Source organism: Scatophagus argus, chromosome 17 (genome assembly GCF_020382885.2).
Source record: "Scatophagus argus isolate fScaArg1 chromosome 17, fScaArg1.pri, whole genome shotgun sequence".
Lineage (NCBI taxonomy): Eukaryota > Metazoa > Chordata > Actinopteri > Scatophagidae > Scatophagus > Scatophagus argus.
This window is the reverse complement of record NC_058509.1, coordinates 4341521-4362390: the sequence shown is the minus strand read 5'-3', so window position 1 is coordinate 4362390 and position 20870 is coordinate 4341521. Positions and strand designations below refer to the sequence as shown.

Sequence of the window (20870 nt, the reverse complement as noted above, 5' to 3'; positions counted from 1 at the left end):
AAACAGCACAGATGATCTCCAACAAGAGCAACCAAAACAGTTTACCGACTGAAGCACGTCTGTACTGACGTTCATATTGATAAACGTCATTACATAAAATTAATTTTATCACCGTGCAAACAGAACACAAGGTCAACTGTGACCTGTTCTCTCCTCTAGAAACATCATGAAGCATGTCCTCCTGCTTTCCAAACTTCTCCATTTCCTTTCATGAGTGCAGATTTCAGCATAGTCAAACAGCCCATAATCCCAATCATGTCCAAACACCAAAAACAAACACGTGTCATACATGGAGTATTTATTCAAAAAATTAAATATGACAACCAAATAAAAAGGCTCAACTTAGGACCAGGATCAGATAAGTGTTAAGACAAAGGTCTTGACATACAGTTGTACTTCTAAAAGTGACACCATTTAATAATCAGGCAAAAAAAAACAACAACAACAAACAAACAAACAAGCACATTAATATACTGTGAAACCCAAACCTAATTTTTTTTTCCTTTTTGAGCATGATATGCAGCCAACCACAGAGGTTTAAAGATTTATTATTGTGGGGAAGCCGGGCACTCGTGGAGGAACGACTCAACCGAACAACTATCCCAAAGTCTGTAAACGACCAAAGTTCACATTAGAAGACAAAAGAGAAACCGCAACGTGACGTGCACACAGTGAGGAAAGGCCAGATAAACTGATTGCAGAGAAACTCACTTCATTATTGCCGTCCATTCAAGAATGAACCTGTAGGCGTAATAAGGAGGAACAAAACATGTTTGCAGGCAGTAAAGGGAGGCGTCATATCCCTATGGAAATAAAGTTAAATAAATAATGCTACATAATGTCTACACTGAGCTACTTGTTACCTACAGAGTCATAAGCGTTCCCCTGTTCCCCACCTTTTATATTTTTAAAATTCTTTTAGAAATGTTAGTTTTTGGGCTGTGCTTGCGAGTGCCCGTCCACTAAACCGATCCCCACAGGCCTTTTGGTCCGGTCAGCTCCACACTGATCAGTTCTGCATATATTGTGTTCTTGGCATATGTCGGACGCATCCACACACACGCTCGCACATAAACAAACACACAAACACACACAATCACACCTTACAGTATTGTCATGTATCAATATATACTTATCAATGTAGACTCGGGCCTCGGCGCCCTTTCTGAAAGTTAAGATTTCTTTGATTTATTCTTTTGTTTTCAGCACCATCAGGAAAGGCACAGTCTGTTAACGGACGAATCGGTCCGTGGATGAACTTTCAACCCTCCTCCTCTCAAGAATATGCAAAAAGAAAAAACAAATCTTTGCAGTTTGCAGCATAAGCACTGAGAAATTTCTTAAACCCCATCAAATGTTTTTATTTAGTTTTTTGACTTGTTTGATGAGCTTTTGAGATGATTAAAGGAACAGCAGAGGGAGGGCTTCACAGGTCTTCTCAGAGGAGGGTTGAGGGCTCATCGGATCACTTACATGACAAAACAACCCACCCACCCACCCACCCCTCCACCCAACAGTCTCCACAAAGCAGGTCAATGCAGCAAACTCATCAATTATGCTTTTCACACAAGTAAACTCGCTGCGTTATCAAATTTGGAAAAATGATCACAGACCACTACGATTATTAAACGCCATATTTCACTACAGCTATCGCGCATCGGCTTCAAATAGGACTTTGTTAGAAAAAAATAAGAGGTGTGTGCATTACGTTAATATCTTTACATATAAATATATCTCGATTCACACTTAAAAATGTCTTTATTTTTGAGGATAAAAGGCATCTGATGTGTGGCGCTGTAGGACTGCCTACAGGCTCCATAGGTCCATCTACTGTACGTGGCGTTATGAGCGGAAAAAGGGATTCCTGTAATAATGCTCTCTCTCTATATATATCTATTATCTGTATATAGATATACATATAACTATATATAGACGTTCAACAACAAGCAGAGCACTACTTAACAATGTTAAACATACCCATGACTAATTTTCTTCAAGTAAAATCAAATGCTGGTAATGTCTGACATTAAGAAACAGCTCCGACACGACAACAAACACAGAGGGGGACCATCTGTTCTCATGTTCAAATGATTTGACTGCAATGTCTACACCAAGCACAAAAACATCTGAGCATCCTGACTCTGTTCAGCCTTAAACACATGCATCTCTTTAAGTGCAGTAAAATACCATGTCCTCTTTGTCTTTCCATATCAATATATAGTCTGTGTGTATCTGGCAAAATATTAAATAAATGTGTTTTGTTTTTTTTTTTAATATAGCAGCTTAGGTTTGGTTCTGGTGACTTGTGGCTAGCACAGTTAGCAGTACAGAGCCCATCAGCACGACGCTGTAAGGCTGCGAGAGCAGAGAGCTAACCTCCACCCTCCACCCCCCATCCCCCATGACTCTCCAAGTCCTACACCCTCACCGCGACCAGGCACGTTGGTTTGGTCCAAGTGATGAAACCTGAAGGGTTCATCTCTATTTAAACTATACTGCAAAACCATCAAGGGCAGAAAACAGATAATCGATAACTTGATAATTATTTGGTTATAATCTGAGATCAATAAGCCACCATTGAGTCCAAATGGAGCAGAAGATAATCTTGTTCCTGTTGCTGAATGACATACTGAAACGTTCACTCTGAAACGTGAATCTGACCAACAGGACCTTAAATGCACCACATGGGGACACATTTCCAAGCAGAAAGTGTCCGACTTCACCTGGCCGGTTGTTAACGCCTGCTCAGAAATTCACATCTACAAAAAGATCCGCTGAAGTGCAGAAAATGACACTCAGTGGTCAGTTTATTAGGTACATGTATACAATCCAACAGTGCAATACAGCCCGGCTGTAACAACTCTCTTTAAAGCTATATGTTTATTATTTTGTGGACATTGTCCACGGACAACATTGTCCACGGAAGGCCATAAATGTGTACATTTAATTATGTTTTATTACCGAGGTCACAGTTAAGCGTGGTGCTTCTACTGGACTACGTTGCATTGAGGCGTTTCTAATTTCTTGTACAGTACAACAGCACCAATAAGCTCAGTCTCAGTGCTCTATGACAGCGTCAACAACTACTGAACCTTGCAGGCATCATAAACATAGACTTTATGGCAAAAGAGCTGGATTGACTTCTTAGACAAATGTCCAGGCGTACCTAATAAAATGGCCAATGAGTGTATATTTAGATTATAAAATGGGCTTTTATTGTGATTGTAGTTTCAGGGCTGGGACACAACAACTGTCTTAACATCACTGAAGGATTATTTTCTAATTATGGTAGAAAACAGTTTGCTGTTTTTCATCGTAACCAACGTAAGCTTTGTTCATTTTGTGACGACTAACTCTGACAACAGAATGTCTTTGTCAGCACGAGGAAAGTCGATATGGAAGCCATTATTTCCTGATCACGAGGACGCGCAACATTAGGAATAATTACACAAACTTTCATGCTTTGAGCTCAGCTATAGTCCAGCCCCGTGTGCCAGGACAAGTGCAGTGTTTTTACAGTTTGCTGGGTTTCACTAAAGTCATTAAGAGAGTCACCCAAACCAACATACGACTAAAAACCTTCCGTCTGACCAACATTTCATCAACTAACCTAATCAGGCACTTCGTTTGATCTCTCCAAACGCCATCAGACCTCACGACTGATCCTCACACCTACGCCATCAGTCCCACTTGTTCATAAGAATGTCAAAATACTGTACATTCCCGAATCCACGCTCATTGTCACTTGCCGAAACTCCCTCGTAAACAACTGTAGCACACCAATACTCTTTGAAAACATTCACCGCTGAACCTGCTCGCTCTGCGTTAACACCTTATTGCACTGAAAGAGTTCTTGACGACTGAATCGGTCAGTTCCTCATGTAAAAAGTGGGAGAAGTCAAAAGGTTTGTGATCATCAGAAGATATACACTGTCTGCTCTGTTGCTGAAAACAAATGTTAATTTAGGTTGAAAAGAAAGGAAAAACCCATAAATAGCAAGAGGAATAAAAAACACACAAGAAATGTTTGGTATAACACTTTGTACCAAGCTGAACTATAAGTGAGAGAAGTTAAAAATTAAAACTGTCCATTTTGTGGCCATGGCATCATATTCTACCAGTCCTCTTTATGCATCCCGCCTTACAGTAAGGCATCAAGCGATACACAATACCTCATCGATGGCTCTATGTGGCTTTGTTTACAAAATAATGTTTCATTCAGTGGTTGATGAGTTACGCTTCTTACTGTCTGGCAGAATGACTGTGAGGAACCATTGGTTTAAAGGGAGACAGAGGAGTAACTGCTAAGGCAGCCTGCCGCAAACGAGCGTACTCAGTTAACGTGTTGCCATGGCAATTGCGCATTTGCTCGACTGACAAAAAACACATACAGCTTTGTTATCTAGACAAGCTTAAAACCCACAAAACAAACAAACATCTAAAAATCTACAATATAAACCAGCAACATTAGGCTCATCATGAGGCTGCGGAGCAAGTCAGGTCCTCAATGGTTATGCTTCACGCCCACCCGTTCACCAAAAAAACATCAGTTTTTGTATTCCCTGCTGCTCCGCCGTCCTTTAAAAGACACAAAAGAAAGAAAAAAAAAAAACAAACAGCAAATGAACACTTTGAGCTGCTGTCAAAAACTGGAAGGCGAGGATGTGACTTGCGAGTTTTAAAAGGAGTCAGAATCCACTGCGATTTAAATACAGCAGACAGGATTGTAGGTGAGAAAGAGATGCATGATCGGGAGCACAGAAACGATTGGCTGGTTTCAATTTGCATAATGTGGCTGTAACTCCTCTCTGGCTTGTTACATCCTCACGCAGCCCGCAGCCATCGGCATTGAGGTCCAGTGACCAAAGCAGCACCAGCCTGTGTGGGTGGGGGTGTCGATCTTCACGACGACAGGAGGCGGCTGATGGAAGCTGGACACTAAGACTGGCTAAGTGGCTGGGAAAGATGGAGGGCAGTGGGGGGGTGGCGGTAGTGGAGGAGGAGGAGGGGTGTTCAGGCGAAGTACATGGTCCTCAGTGTGTCGTGGTGGATCTGAACGGCCTTGGCCAGCGCCTGGGGGTCCCTGCCGTTGCTCTGCCCTGAGACGTGGCTGCCCTCCGCGCTGTCAGGAGGAGACGACACAAGGACGTGATATTAAGTAACATTAAAAAAAGCCTATGTTGTTGCACTTTAGTTGCATCTGCCCTGAAAAATCAATGGATTGGCTCATTCTTTTTCCTTTTCTCATCTTAAACCTTCACAGTCACTAACTCAGTAGCACCTCAGGGTGGCGTGAGCTCACCTCTGGTCTTCACACTTTGTAGAATTAAGGCGCTAAAAACATTTATGTTGACATTTGACACCAGATGATTTCATCAGCCCTGTATGAGTACATGCAGTGAGTACAGAAATAACTCATTAATCTAAAGAACTTCCAGTGGAGTTACGATCCATAACAAAACACACTGAAAAAATTTCCTCCTATGAATATTTAAATATTTACGAATTTATGAATGCAGCCATATTTTGTAGTACACTTAAATAACATCAGCAGCAACTTTCAATATTGATATTTTTTTTCTTCTTTTGTTATCCTACAGCAAAGCTAATCTAATATCTCAAGTGAAAAGATTTGCTCCCTACCTGTCGTGCTCTTTGTCAACAAGGTGGTAGCGGGCACGGAAGGCCACCAGGTGGGCGTAGTAAGCCGGCGCTGGGATGGAGACGGAGCGTGTGCAGCGGACGTAGGTGTGGCACAGCTGGTAAGTGAGGAGCTGGAACTCATCGCCGCTGAAGCAGTTGTCATCCCAGAGAACGTGGTAGTGGGAAGGTCGGCTCGTACCCTGGAGGGGAGAAAAGATGCGTTAATGGCACCCCAGAGGAAGCATCTCCATGGAAAGAGGACAAACAGTCAGCAGGTGGAGCAGGCCTGGTCGTTCAACAGACTGAAATAGATGAAACCACAGTCCTCGAACTCGTCACAGTCGGTTTAAAGTTTTCAGTGACTTTTCATGAAGCCTACCTGGATTCCAGCATGACTGCAGAGGTAAAAGTCAAACTCGTAGGGGTGGGTGATGTCTGTGTCCACTGTGGTGCCGGCAGGAATGTTTCCACTGCGTCCAACCTGAGAGGGAAATATGTTTCAACAAACTCATGTAAGAGGCAGTCAGTTTTCGCTGCACAGGCCTGAGCAGTGAATCAAATCCACAGTCAGTGTCCCTCTTTTGTTCGATTGATTTTGATAAAACACATGGAGAGGGAGCCATAATAATGACTCTCAGAGTACTATGAATATTGTCTACAAAAAAACCCCCCAAAACTCCTCTACAGTACTCACCCGCTCGTTGCGATCTGCACAAAAGAGACGCGTGTGATGCCGTTTCTGTACGACAATGTAAGTAATCCCCGGCTGGTAATCTTTCTCTAGACTGATGCAAGCCTCCCTGATGGCCAACAGCTCATAGTACAACACCTACACAGAAAGACACAGACTCACTGAGTAAACAAACTAGCAAATGTGTTGTTGTTTTTTTTGTACAACTGGTGCAGAGTGGGACGGAGTGAAACTTAAGAATTACACAGCTTAAATAATTTTATTTGCATTAAGTCCCTCTTCCATTAAAGGAAAATAACAGTTATGGGTCAAGTTGGACTTTGTAAAGCATTTGCTTTCTTAAACAGGGTTAAATTCTCTGCCAAGTGCCTCACAAAACATGCAGGATTTCAGCAAAAAAACAGGGAAGAAAGAAGCAGTTATACCTGTCTGAACTGTCCCTCTGACACTCCGTCTCTGTAGAAGATGATCCTGGTTGGCTTGTAGCGGGTTGATTTGTAGAACTGGATCAAGAGCTCTCGCACCATGGAGGCTAAGTCCTGGATGACCTCCTGTCTGGGCCTCTGGACCCGCACTGTAGCACAGTACCTGCTGGGGTGGGCGTCCATGCTGCCCACCACCTGCAGAGGCACAACATCAGTCAGGCACAAAGTTATAGACAATGCAACTTATGAGCATTTGAGAAACATTCTTTCTGTGCTTCTAAATACAATAATAAATACAGGAGCTTAGAGTCATTAGAGATTATAACATTAACATTATACAGGAAATGCTGTTCTGCACTCTGTGTTTGTTTTCGTCAGATATATCAGCATAATTTCATGGAGAGAATGAGCCTTTGGTGGCCACAGACACAGAGCCATACAAGCTTTAAAACATGAGATTGTTGAGATTCTCACTGCGGCAATAGATGGCTTTTTCCCGTCTCCTGCTGGAGGATGAGTGACATCAGCCCCGAGGAAGATGACTGGCTGCTGGAACACAGAGGGTCTTGATAGACAAGAAGAGAGACACAAAAGAAATCCTTCATGATGCGACACAGTGTGACAGGCACAAAGATCACAGTGTGGTCAGGAGACAACACACTGGTACACAGCTGTCCTGTGCTTCTCATGTGAAGTCAAACATTACAGCAATTTGACAAGAAATTGATGTTCTGATAGTCTTATTATTTTACCTTCCTGCTGGGTGAAAAATATCTTTAAATGCTATGAATGATAAGCCCCCAGCAGCAAGGGTTTATTTTTATTTGGTGTGTTCATCTTACCGTTGGTGTGGAACCAAGATGTTGTTGATCCCTCCCAGTTTGACGTTGATCTTGAGGCAGAGGTTAGAGAGGGTCTGAGGGGACGTCTTCACCACGTTCTTCACCTGCACACACTGAGTCGCCATGCCGAGAAGGGTGTCGCCCACCCGCTTCACCTCAGCTGTGGGTCAGAGATCAGATATTCTTTTAACTCCTCATTCACCATTTACTGTATGCAATTAAATGCCTCAGAAACGTCATAGGCCTGAAGCGATTTAGGTCTGTCTTGACAAAAGGTTTCAGTAGCTTAGAGGTCAGAGGGTTGATTGATTTACTGTTCTCTTTTCAAACATTGTATTTGTTTTAGAAACAGTCATTCCTGTACCATAGACGGGTGTCTTCCCAGGCAGGATGACGATGATGAGCTGCAGCCCACCGTAGGTGTTCTTCAGGTGTCTGAACATGGGCTCGACGCTGTCAGCTCCCTGTGCGTATTTACAGAAACATGGCTGGCCTTGGATTGGCATCCCAGCATCCTTCGAGATTTTACGCAGCTGGTCAGTGAAGCTCCTACGCAAGATGGAAAAAGGCATTGCCTTTGTACATGATCAACTTGATGAAAAAGACCAGGCCTGTGTTTTTAATGTCATCACTAACAGAGTATAAGAAAAAAACCATCCATTTTTAATATCTGTAATCATTTTATCGCAACTTAAAATGTGCAGTACTACGACTCAAACTCGACTGAACCGAGCAATAACAGTCTTGTGAACTCACTTGAGGATCTCTTCTCTGCACTGCCTCTGGGTGGCAAAGCAGGCGATGGCCCACATCTTAATCTCCACTCCAGTGTGAAACTGCTTCCCCCTCATGTCCCACACCCCGTGGCTGGGCGTGGCCACCGTGCGGTTCTGCAACGACAGTGCAGGGTTGATCTGCTGGGGCTGGCAGTCACACAGACACATACAGTACAGGGACACAAGGACAAGAATGGATTCAAAGATTTCAAGGGCTCAAGCAGCCAGTAGGGGATCTCAAGATCAGCTGCTACTGATTATTTCATTTATTTTCAGTGATTGGATCATGTATTAGGGTTGTTCTGCAAGAAAAATATTTATAACGGCAGACATGCAAAACATTTTTTAAAATTAAAACCGTTTTTGTGTATGATCTCTTGGAACAGCATGCACGTGAGGAAGCGTATAAAACCACAGCAAATTTCAAAAGTTCACAGACAAAATGTGAGAAGAAAGCAAGATGCAAACAATGAGATATGTAACAGCTGGAGCACATCAAATGTGGGAAAAATAAAACTCAAAACTGCAGTCATAGGGTTTTCCTACAGGAAATTGTTCAACTCAGCTAAGTGTGGTTCACTTTTAAATTTTTGCCATCCTGATAAAAAGGTTTCCACAATACACGTCCCTTCTCACTACGTTAAGGATCATAATATCATCAGAGTCATCAGCATTATCAGTCCAACTTGAACTGCATTCTCAACAGACTAATGGAAACCCTTGTATCTCTGTCTCACACACACACACTCATGCATATGAAGCGTGATTTAAAGGGAAGGTACCATAAATTGTTCAGAGCTCACCCTGCCGCCATACTGCAGCATGGGGGCCGGCAGGACGCGGCCCGTCACCTGTGCCATCTCGTCTCGCACGCGGAACTGAAACTCCTGGACGAACGGGTCGGCCTCGTAATTTGCACTCCTCACCTAAGTGGAGGGAAAATTATTTTGACGTAACAGAGGATAAGAAAAAAGCTTCTTCCATGTCTGGTCAACAGGATACTCACGAGCCTGCTGATCTCCTCCTGTCTGTCTGGTGCAGAACGGGCTGTTGCTTTGATCATGGTGGACGTCTGGTTATCAGTCAGTTTTTTAATGCAGCGCTGTCCAGCCACAATGTTGCACACCTAAAAAGGCAGCTCAGGTTAATCCAGCTCTTACTCCAGCCTGGTAATCGGACTAAATCACCATTTGGTTTCATTTCATTCACTCAGTATTGAAATGTTCATCTTAGCTGAATTCTAGTTTGGTGGGCGTGTTTTGATTTTCTCGAAACCAATAAGAAACATGAAAAGCAGTGATTTACAGCTGAAACCACTGTAGGAGTAAAAGTTAACATTTTCATATCGATTAAAGGAATACACTGTTTAAGGATGTGTAAATGGACTTCATCAACTTGTATCTGAACCTGCATGGCTGCTCATTTTGGCAGATGGCGTCCCTGTCCTTAAGCCCAACTGCTTAGATCTGATTGGTCATCCGTTTCTCAAACAGCAGATGTATGATTACCTGAACAAATCTGAGTTCTGGAGCCAGGAAACCTTTACACATTTTCATCCTCAACAATGTCAATGTGCGGGCTGGATATAAAAATGTGACTATGTTTTATTGTACTGTATTCTGATGTTGTAAAAGAATAAATGACCTTTGACCATCAGAAACAGAAAGAGTGTGTTTTACAGTAAAACTTGCATGCTGGCTCTACTGTATCAGCTCTTACCTCCAGGGGCAAGTACGTGTGTTTTTGCTCCTGGCCCACCTGCAGACAAGGCAAGTGGGGGTACTTCAACTGTAGGTTGTACTTTTCTCTGAAGTACTGCGCCACTGTTCGTTCAACTGTCTGACCGTTCTCAAGCTGCAACGGAAACCTGTGGATTTGAAGGCGACAAAAATCTGTCAATGCCAGCCAACGGCAGCTTTGATTACGGGTTAGCAGCTACTGGAGTGCGAAGTAGAAACATACGTCTGGAGGCTGGCAGGGCGCCGTGTTACATTGCAGACTCTGTACTTCCTACGCATGGTTCCACAGTGTGTCACTTCTACTTTAAGACCTGTGAAAGATGGTGGAGGCATCGATGTAAACAAGCACCAGGAGCTTGTTGTATAACTGAAGCTTTTATTCAAAGTGAAATAACTGAATAGGCTTAAATTCCTCTTTAACTGAGATTCACTTTCATCTGCACACACCTTATGCATCAAGTAAAACTGTCAGCACATGCAAAACATCAATCACTTAATAATCTATGATACATCCTAAAAGCAGAGTAGCTCCATACAACAATACACAAAGGCGTACAGGCCTCATATTGCAGCACAATGAAAACACGCACCGCCTTTCCTTGGTGACACACCTTTGATCTCTTTGGTGAACTTGACCCTGTGGGAGTCAGCCAGAGGGCGCGGCTGCTCGTCAATGTTGTGAATGTCCAGGACCTCACACATGAACTGGATCACTGGCTGGGCTTTATAAAATGCTGTGGCTGACACTGGAAGGATACGGGACAAGGCCAAAATGTAAATCACTTTGGCAAAAGCACCAGGTGGAGGAGGATGAATGTTTACTTAGAGCAAATTACTCCATGGGGTCAAAAAAGATAAATGAAATAAACTTCAGACAAACTGCACATTAGATGTAATACAGCCAGTAAACCAGTTAGAACAAGATCAATTAAACTAATACAGTACCATTTCAACTGGGAGGTCAGATTTCTGATTTAAAGTACACTTTTTCACTTTCTTGCTGAGAGTTAAGAGAAGATGAACTCTACTGTCTGTATGCTAAAGATGAAGCAAACAAAAATCAAAAGGTTAAAATGACAAGCTTTGTGCTAAGCTAAGCTAACCAGCAGCTGGCTGGAGCGATGTGTTTACTGCACATGTATTGTGTACAGATGTCCCTTGTTTCATGGTGCTTACTCACCGTCAATGTTGAGCATCATTTTCCACATGGCTGGTCGTACTGACTGATGAAAGCCAAACCAAACTTCTCTCCCTCCACCTAGCGGGTGGTCGTAGCCATCTGGGGAGGAGAAGAAGGATCGTCCAACGGGAGTGTACCTGAAGAGAACAGGGGGATACAGAAAGGTGACACAGAGGTTAGCAGAGCACAAAATTAAAACTCTAACCACGCTAGGAGTTGCATTCCCTGTGGGGTTCACTGGGTGCAGCATAACACAAGTGCTGTCTGATTTACAGGCCTGAAGACACAGGAAGCTAAAACAGTTTTCGTTTACGTTAATAAAAGCTATTTTGGTTAATGGATTCACCAAATGGCTTACGCTGAGGGCAGATTACATAAAAACTATGTCAGTCCACTTAACATACTAAATTTATGCACCTGTGTTATTATAGGGTACATGCATGTTCCCACCAAACATTATGTGACAATGTTATGGTTGAAATAATGCATGATAAATTATATACACAGTAGCTTCAGAATCCAAAGTATCTTTTGATCATATTTCATGAGCAGAACTAATCAACAAGAAATTAAGTGGACTCATGTCATGCTTAATCCAGTGTTATTTAAATGAACTCTAACCTTCCTCTTACTGTTACTGACGGTGAAAACTGCGACATGGTAAGGGAAAACAGCAGCATATACAAGAGTCATCAACTTGAAGAAATTAGTTATTATCTCAAATATTCAGCTGAACTGAACTTCTGATATGATTTGAGGTTTGTTAGTATGAACATTAGCATGAATTAGCATATATTAGTATTAGCATAAATCCCTTTACTATTCATTCCTATGAAAAGGTGATCACGTGGAAAACAAATCTTTGCAGATGGTTAAGGGAGAAAACTCACTTCATGGAGGGCAGGTGTCGAAGGACAACGTCCACGGCATGAACGGGGTTGGTGCTGATCGGTTTCTCCAGGTCTGCTGGCTCGGACGCAGTGCGTCCCGTCAAGACTTCGTGCAGCATGTGCCAGCTTACCAATGACACAAACCTGATGGTGACTTTAAAAGGGCGATCCTTCCCACCGTCACCCGGCAGGGTGACATCCAGATCGACCTGAAGAAGAAGACAAAAGTTATTGTGGTCTGTTGATCAATGCTTAAAAGAATGTTCTGTTCACAGAATACCAGCATCCAAACTTCAGTGCACAGTCTTACCCCGCCAGAGGCGACAGGAAGCGGATTAGCGGTGTAGAGGCTTTTCTTCCCATCATAAACTGGCAGACAGTCACCAAAGATGGTCACCTTGAAGTGCTGTACCATAGAGTCCACCACCTCCCTGAAAAGATCAACGTATGGTAAGAATGTATGCTCACACAACTGGCCTAGACTGAGCAAACCAGTCCAGTCTCCTTGAAGATTTGCTCAAGACCTGAACCATTTTCAGTCTGTGCTGATACCTGTTGACCCGGCGAGGACATTTATCAGGCTTGATGTCCACCTCATACAGATAGACGTCGATTTTGGGTATTTCCACCTGGAAGCAGTTGGCCAGAAGCTTAATGGGCTTCCCGATGGTGCCATAGCCGGGTCGCCGTGGCAACGTAAAAAGGGCTTGGGCTCCAGCGGCTCCTACAACGAAGCATGCCAAAAATAAGTACTTAAAAACATTCTTAATTTCCTATTCTAGCAATATGATACCTTAACACAAGGGTTAGGATTAAATATACTATTATTACTGTAAGCAAGGACATATATTGTTTCACAGGCCTGTGTTCTGTTTGCACGCAAAATCAACATTTACTTCCTATTAATAAGTTGAAGTGAACAATATGCATCTTTCGCCTGTTTAACAAAACTGCCAAAATGTTTTATGGTTTTCAGCCCAAGAAACTGCTGGATTTTGCTGCACTTTCCCCCCAAATGTCTACCATCTGCATTTACACAAATTCAAAATCCTAGAACAGTAGTCATGAATGTGATCTACCCCTGCAAACTGCAGACTGGAGGAAGGAAGTGGTTAATAAAGAGGAAAGAGCAGCCTGCAGGTGCTGGGACTGAAGATGGTCAGGGACGTTAAAGATTGCCTCACATTAAACTGACAAAACTGAAACAAATAGGTCAACACTGTTCTCCCCCACGTCAATCTGATAACGACCGTATAAAAAGGTTACAGAGTTTGGTGACATTTTAAATAAAGACCAGCACAACATTCACAGACTTCTCCTGACTGACACGGCCTTTGCCAGACGGGAACAGAAGTACGTGGGTGACACACCACACCAATTTGACACCAATTTTCATAAATGCCAAACTGGAAAGTACTCAGTGAAAAAAAGAATGACATCACACAACCACACAATTTCCACAATATGAGTCAGAGGATCCGAACGCATTCACGCGGTGACATGAAGTTTGTACAAAGCTCAAGTTGTTAAAATGGAAAGATGTGTGCCGCGTTGTAACTTAAAGGAACAAACTAAGAACCAGAGAAAAGGAATAATGATGACTGTGGCCATGAAATGAGTGCGAGAGAGCAGCTGGAAGGTCTTAAACTCTTCCAGCTTGTCAGGGTTGAGGGCTGACCCTGAACCTGCCGTAAAGAGTCGTCTTTCAGGGAAGAACTGCACTTTCTGCTGATGCGTCCCCAGGTCGCTTCCTCCTCTGTGCCGTTCCCATGATGATGGCACCCGTGTTGCTACAGTTTCTCCATGGCAACTAAAAGCATGCCGACAGCGGGAGGAAAAACAGGTGCATGCAGATTTGTCTCAGTCCTTGAAGAGCTGCAGTTACAAAAACACCCACTGCTTGAACTATATTTTTACAGCTGCATTTTCCTTTATTTCTAATTACATATTTTTCAGTTTTATGATATGAATATTTGTAAGCAATTGCAATAGCTGGGTGTTCTGTATTTGTTGGTTACTTTATATTGGTTGTTGTCTTTTCAGAGGTGTGTATTTACTGTTTTCACCCTGAACCAGTTTGTATTTTAACCTAAATGCCTGTCTAGATAAAGTTTGGCATAACTCCTTACTTTGCCTAAGACTGTCTGAAGAATGTATTTTTTAAACTTGCATACAAAAACTAAAGACAATCGAATCAAAAAAGCAACACCAAAAGGAACCCAGCCTTTGATGTCTTTGAGTTATTGTGCAAAATAGCACAGACAGCAGCTAACTGCACTGGTACTGACCCCAAAACACAAAGCTTCGCAGAATGAGCAACAATGGAGAGATTAATGACCACTTATCAAGCTGCTGCATCATACATACAAATGCATGGCACAATGAGCTTCGTCCCACACAGATTTGACATTCAGCCCATGCACTTTAAGAGAGGATTCCACTGATGTAATATTGTACAGTCCTAATGTCATTACACTAATGTCAAGAATACCTACATCAGATGTGAAAAATGGGGGGAAAAACATCAGATCTCTCAAAATGCTTACAGAGAACTTAAACAACAATATGCAGAATATGAAGTGGCTATATTAACACTGGGAAACTGTAGATTTATGCATAAAATTATAACTTTCAAAAGGTGAAAAAAACTCACAAAACATACAGAAGTTTGTTTGCAAGATGAATGAGGCTGATCTGTGTGCGTCAAACAGAAGATTTTTAAGGAGCAACAAGACATGGGCTTTGTCTAAATCCAAATGGCCAGACTTTGCTGTTTTTGCACACCTTGGACTTGGACTTTGCAGGTGCGTTCCCAGGAAGTCTGGGAGTGCAGAGGGCTGCCCAAATCCACATTACACCTGGTCCATAAGGACTCTTAAGCCGAATATCTGCAAACTTCCAGAGATTGCAGGCTTCACTCATATAATTACCTAAAATTCATTGCAATGTGAACATGACGTTGAAGTATTTCCAACTGCCAACTGAAAAAACAAAAAGAACTTACTACGAAAGTGTAAAACTATTAAAATGTTATTTGAATCTCGTAGGCCAGAAATAATATCCAACCACATCATCAAACAAGACAAGACAACTTTATTTGTATAGCCCATTTTTACAAGCAGTTTGTCTCAAAGGGCATGACATGTAGAAAACTACAGGCTATAGACTTGATCTAAATTTATGTTATCGTTGTAGTCTTCAGGCCTGTCTATCGGCAGCTTAATAAGCCATGCAGTCTTGACCTGATGGCGATCATATAGGTACGACTGAACTCTGTAAGGTCTCAGGCCTTAAGTCCAGAGGGTGGACATTTGAATTCAGCCAAGCACAGATTACACCAACATCTCATTACCATCACGTTACCCCATAATGGTGTTAAATGTAAGATTTGACTGGAGTTATCCCAATCAATCAACCTGACATCGTCCTTAATGCGCCGGCCATACATGTCCGCAGTGGGAGTTAAACATACACGAATTAGTGAGGAAATATGGACGACAGGACAAGTCAGAGTGATTAGTCCAATTAAACCAAAAAATTCAAACCATCATTTACTGGTTCCAGCGCCTCAAATTTGCAGATTTACTGCTTTATATCATTATATAAGACTGAACTGTTTGTCAGGAAAAAACAAGCTATGAAGCTATCACCTTGGTTTCTGGGAAATTGTAAGTTTAGTGGTTTGTCACATTTTTAAATACTTAAAGCAAGTGTTAATTAATAACTTAAGTCCTACTTGAGAGAATACCAGCTGTGGATAGGTTTGAGTACTGAGGCAGAGTACCGCAACTTTGTCAACAGCTGCTGAGAAATTAGCCACTATGTGTAAAATTAAATAAAAAATGAGCTCATTAATCAAAGTCTGCCTTTTAAAAAAAAAATCGAAATTCATGCCACTCTCTGATAAAGCATTGCTCTGCACTGCTCACACAGTGTGGGAGGAGAATTTGTGGGTCCGTTTCAGTGAACCAGTTTGGCCCCTTCCCCCCTCCCTCCCAGTCCGCCACTGGCCCCAACAACATCAATAATATACAAGCTGTGACTCACAAATTGTGCCCCTTGGCAACAAAGTAAACTGACCAACGTCCTGCCATGCTCAATTGATTTGTAATTATCACAGGGAGCGGTTAACTGAACATTATTCAATAGCTAGGGTAGCTATGGCAGCAGCTGGTGTGAAAGGCTGCCTTTCAAACCGATAGGAACACACACACTCACTCACACACACACCTCCCTGAAAGCGGAGCCAGCCTCTAGCAGACTTCAGGCACACCTGACGGGATCACCACCTGCGTTTGACAGCCGACAAAGAATGACGTAGAACGTACATGCAACCCGTGAGACTGGTTTGGGGGACGCGCATGTGCACGCACGCGCACACACATACACTAAAGTGGCCGGTAAAACACTGCTGACAAACAATCAATCCTGTATATTCTGCTTGTTGGAGCAGAATATGCAGGGCTGGGAAGTTGAAATGACTTTTCAAGTTGAGCCCATGACGGCCTGGTAGCATAATTAACCACAGTGTTGACGAGAAAGTTAACACACTTACAGCTCCCAAATGCTAACTCATGGGGGTCAAACGGGTGTCTAATACTGCACGCTGTCTGGAAATAACTCCAGTGCAGCACCTGAACACCGAATTAGAAGTGTTCAGCATGGCTGTTTTACTCGCGGGATCCCACCTGTTGTTCCGATTTCCATTCATGAGGTCTCTGTCCGGATGACCCGGCACCCTGTGATTACTTCTCCCTGCGCTGGTTAAAACGTGACTGTAGATCCGCTGGCCGACACGCCGCTCCCCCTGCTTCGCGGCTCCCCGTTCCCCGGGTTCGGTCGCTGATGTGGAACCGGGCCGCTTGGGGTTCCCCCTCGGCTGGAAGTCTTCTCCTCTGACTTGCCTTACCGCAAGTGACAGCTCAAAGTTGTACAAAACGTCACCGCTTCCGTCCTTTGGAGTTATCTCGCTTGTGTCTGAAAGAAGACATTATTTTCGGTGTTGGAAATGTCTGACAGTGACAGTTTATACACGGAGTTGGTTAAGTATCACTGACGGTGGTTAAGCTAGCTATCAACGTTAGTTAGCTTTAGCCGACGACAACTGTCAACTAAGTGGCAACTCGACACACAGGGCTAAAACGAATATTTACCAGGTCAAAGGTTCAGTTCGTCGTCCCGGTTGGTGAACGTGCCAATCCAGCGTTCTTTTTTATCAGACAGATATGCGGAGTTCACTACCCCGGCGTCCTCCTCGGTATCGGTTAGAAACCGGTCTGAAATCTGCACTCACACCGCCCTCTCGCTTACAAATATCAATCTCGCGACAATAGAAAAGTAACGTTTTCCTGTTCTCCTTCAAAAGAAGAGCATAACGACCGGACACTTAACGTGTCGCTTAACGGGCGTATTAGCGTCTGTCTTACGATCTTTATGATACATACTCCAATTATTCTTCTTCTACACATTAAAAAAATAATCTACTACTGTAACCGAGCACAGCTTGTGGTGTTTTCATTGTATGCTCTTGGACTTATTTCCATTGCACCGGTGGAATATGTTGTAATAGTTGTAGTAGTTTTTACTCCACCACATTTTTTGACATCTATAGTGACTTTTCATAGTATACATATAAACCTGATCAGCCCGTAAATAAAAACATATCAGCTTGTGTAGTATTGGCATTAAAATGCTGCTTACAAATGAAAGCATCGTAATAGAATAACATAATATTTTTTAAAAAACTGCGCTGGCTATGAATACTTTCTGACAGGGAACATCGTTTTACATTCCTGGTGTGATCTTGTTTAATTCTGTCTAACTTGACGAAGCTGTTACTCCTTCTTCCTCCTCCTCCTCCTCCTCCTCCACTGAGGGAAACCCGTCAGGAAATACCAACTGTAGAAAAAACGTCACTTCCGAGAAACTTTTTTTTTTCGCAACTACTCACATCATGTCTTGAAATAACTCCTCTCATATCCACTCAGGTATTATGTGGACATTTTACAACATTTTTTTAAAGAAATGAATTAATAAATAACGCAAAACTAGTGCAAATTGACATGCACACTCCTTACTGTAGATGTCTCCAGAATCCACAGATATAATTTCACAGCTCCATACATAAACCATAGAAGAAAATAACCAGGAAATATTACACTTCAGCATGAGGAATTCCCACTGTTTTCCCGAGAGAGGTTGATGTCGATGGAGCTGCCAGCAACACAGAGGTGAGATTTTTGCACTTCCACCTAAATGTTTTAACTCACCTCAGCTTGAAGGTGAATTGTTTTGGTGGTGGAGCAACAGTATTGCCTGTGTGCCCTCTTGTCAAACAGAGGTGGGAACATAAACTACGCGGTCATTAGGTGTGAATCACTCTCCGATCTAAGCCCTTCTGTTCAATGAAGATGGAAAAGGTGATCAACTGTTTCAAGAGGAGACCCGAGGCTGTGACCCGGCTGATCTGTTTCCCCTGGGCAGGTGGAGGGTCCATACACTATGCACGCTGGGGAAACGTCCTCAACAGCTCCATAGAAGGTCTTGCTCCTGGAACATGTTGTATAGCACTTTGATTCACAAATTCTGCAGAATTAAGTCTGCTCACTGTGACACCGAAGCATCGACATGTTACAGTGTGATCACATGTCTACTCTGAAGGGTTTTAACCCTGTCTCTGTCCCTGTCAGTGTTTGCTGTCAAGCTCCCAGGCAGAGAGAGCCGAGCCAAAGAGCCCTTCTTTCAGGACATGCAGCAGATTGTGGACGAGGTTATTGGTGTGTTGTTACCGGTGCTGAAAGAGAAGCAGTTTGCTCTGTTTGGCCACAGGTATGAGGGCAACAGAAGGTCTATGAGTATTATCACATCTGTCACAGCAGCACCACTTAGGATTTCTTTTCTAATAACCTTCCTTCTCTCCTGACCTGTTTGTAGTTTTGGTGCCTTCACGAGCTTCGCCGTCGCAGATGCTCTGAAGAGACTGCACGACCTCGAACCAGTTCACATCTTCCTGTCTGGGGCCTCCGCGCCATATGTGAGTTGTCCCAAATCTCCAGGGTTATTCACTCAGTGTTCATTGTTCATTCATTGTATTAAAAGCAAACAGTCGAATAATAAACACATATCACACATCAGTCTGTAAAGTCTCTTGATTGACTGTCCTGATGTCCAGATTTCCATTCATGTTTGAAAGACTCTGGACAGGTTTGTTCCCGTGTTGACTTGTCTGATTCTGATTGCAGATGGTGGCACCGCGATAATGAAAGCTTGCAATTAGCCTGCACAGTATTGAGTCTGCACAGGCTCCAGAATATTTTACTCATGGTCCTCGTGATGCTCTGCAGCAGTTAAACTCTAGAAGATCAACACAACAAACATCTGGTTCCTTCTGTATACACATCTGAAACAATGTCGGTATGTTGTTGTCTGTCATCTAGTCAGAGACGCGTATCAACGCCCCGAAGAGAAGCAGCTTATCCGACAAGGACTTCCTCCAGTGGATGAGTTCCATTGGAGGAACTCCTCCTGAGCTGCTGGCAAACCCTGAAGTCCTGAAGCTCTTCCTGCCTGCCCTGAAGGCCGACCTGCACGTCGTGGAGAACTACAGGTGGGCTGACAGCTATCAGTTCAGTCAGTATTCAACCAATAGTCTGATATAATTTGTGAATTTCAGAATGAATTTTTGTAGTGATTGTAGCTGCTGACCCGCCAACAGGTGCAACAAGCCGGACGATCCGTTCCTCTCCTGTCCAGTCACGTGCTTCGATGGAAAAGATGACGTTCCTCATGACTTACAAGGTCGGTCATCGGATCACTACGCACTCTAAACTATCGTAGACAGGACTTATGCAACAGTTGGTCTCTGCATGTTAAATTTACTTTACACACCACAAAGTGTCCCGTAGGAAGGCACATTAACTACATCTTTGTGAATAAGTGAAGCAAAACTACGTATCAGACAACATTCAGTGTCCATAGGTGTTCTTATGACACCGTGTTACAGAGTTATCTCCATGTTTATGTGTCACAAATTACATTTACACGTTTTTTATCAACAGCTTGGAAAAGCATCACATCAGGAGATTTCACCGTCAGGATGCTCGATGGATCTCACTTTTACCTGAAGGATTCTGCAAATGAAAAAATGATCTTAGACTACATCACGAAGCAGCTGGAAACATCAGAAATGGACTATTTATAACGAAACGTGCAGTCACTGTTTATTGTGTCTAATGACTCTAGGCTTTTACTAATTGATTAAGGCCGATATTAATTCTGTATACATTTCAGAAGTGCCCCATTTTGTCAGTTGGCTCCACGTCTGTCAACATTGGGGCAGTTTGTATTAATAATGAATCTTGATGGGTGTTTTTGTGATTTTGAATCGATTAACAGGTCAGTTTAAGCAACAGGAAATAGGAAGAAGGTAGTGAAAAATGGGTGTTTATTTTTTACTGTTTTACTTTTATATATCAGGTGCATCACATATTAATTAACACCATGTTAATGTAAATATGCCAGACTTTGCTGAAAGGCTCATTTTGATCTGTAGTTCAGTTTTAGTTATTTCACAAAAAAACAGTCCACGTTTCTCATGTTGTCTTGATAAATGAATGAATCAATGATTAATAAGTTAAAAGTTAACGAGGTGACTCGTCACTAATGCACAGTATAACAGACTCCAT

General features: G+C 42.8%; 2 protein-coding genes across 8 annotated transcripts; one reads left to right on the top strand and one right to left on the bottom strand.

Annotated features, from left to right (window-relative positions):
* Positions 1–281: 281 nt before the first annotated feature.
* On the bottom strand, positions 282–17507 carry ago3b (argonaute RISC catalytic component 3b). Of its 7 annotated transcripts, none has more exons than XM_046417392.1 (20): positions 17340–17507; positions 16875–17163; positions 12739–12910; positions 12497–12617; positions 12187–12395; positions 11297–11433; positions 10707–10862; positions 10340–10427; positions 10097–10244; positions 9384–9503; positions 9160–9303; positions 8358–8524; positions 7966–8150; positions 7602–7761; positions 7234–7324; positions 6760–6954; positions 6338–6472; positions 6023–6124; positions 5644–5843; positions 282–5122 (listed from the first exon to the last, which is right to left on the bottom strand). In XM_046417392.1, exons 2-20 carry the CDS (start codon positions 16891–16893, stop codon positions 5014–5016), a joined length of 2658 nt encoding a protein of 885 aa, XP_046273348.1. In that variant the 5' UTR covers positions 16894–17163; positions 17340–17507; the 3' UTR covers positions 282–5013. The 7 variants fall into 7 exon arrangements, with proteins under 7 accessions (XP_046273348.1, XP_046273350.1, XP_046273353.1 ...); XM_046417394.1 differs by having other exon boundaries at positions 9181–9303; XM_046417397.1 differs by having other exon boundaries at positions 8358–8491; positions 9181–9303.
* A 647-nt stretch (positions 17508–18154) lies between these two features.
* Positions 18155–20869, top strand: olah (oleoyl-ACP hydrolase). The gene is made up of 7 exons (XM_046417417.1): positions 18155–18416; positions 18525–18726; positions 18876–19014; positions 19120–19219; positions 19623–19792; positions 19901–19983; positions 20244–20869. The coding sequence occupies exons 2-7, from the start codon at positions 18591–18593 to the stop codon at positions 20384–20386; spliced, it is 771 nt and encodes a 256-aa protein (XP_046273373.1). The 5' UTR covers positions 18155–18416; positions 18525–18590; the 3' UTR covers positions 20387–20869.
* Position 20870: the final 1 nt, after the last annotated feature.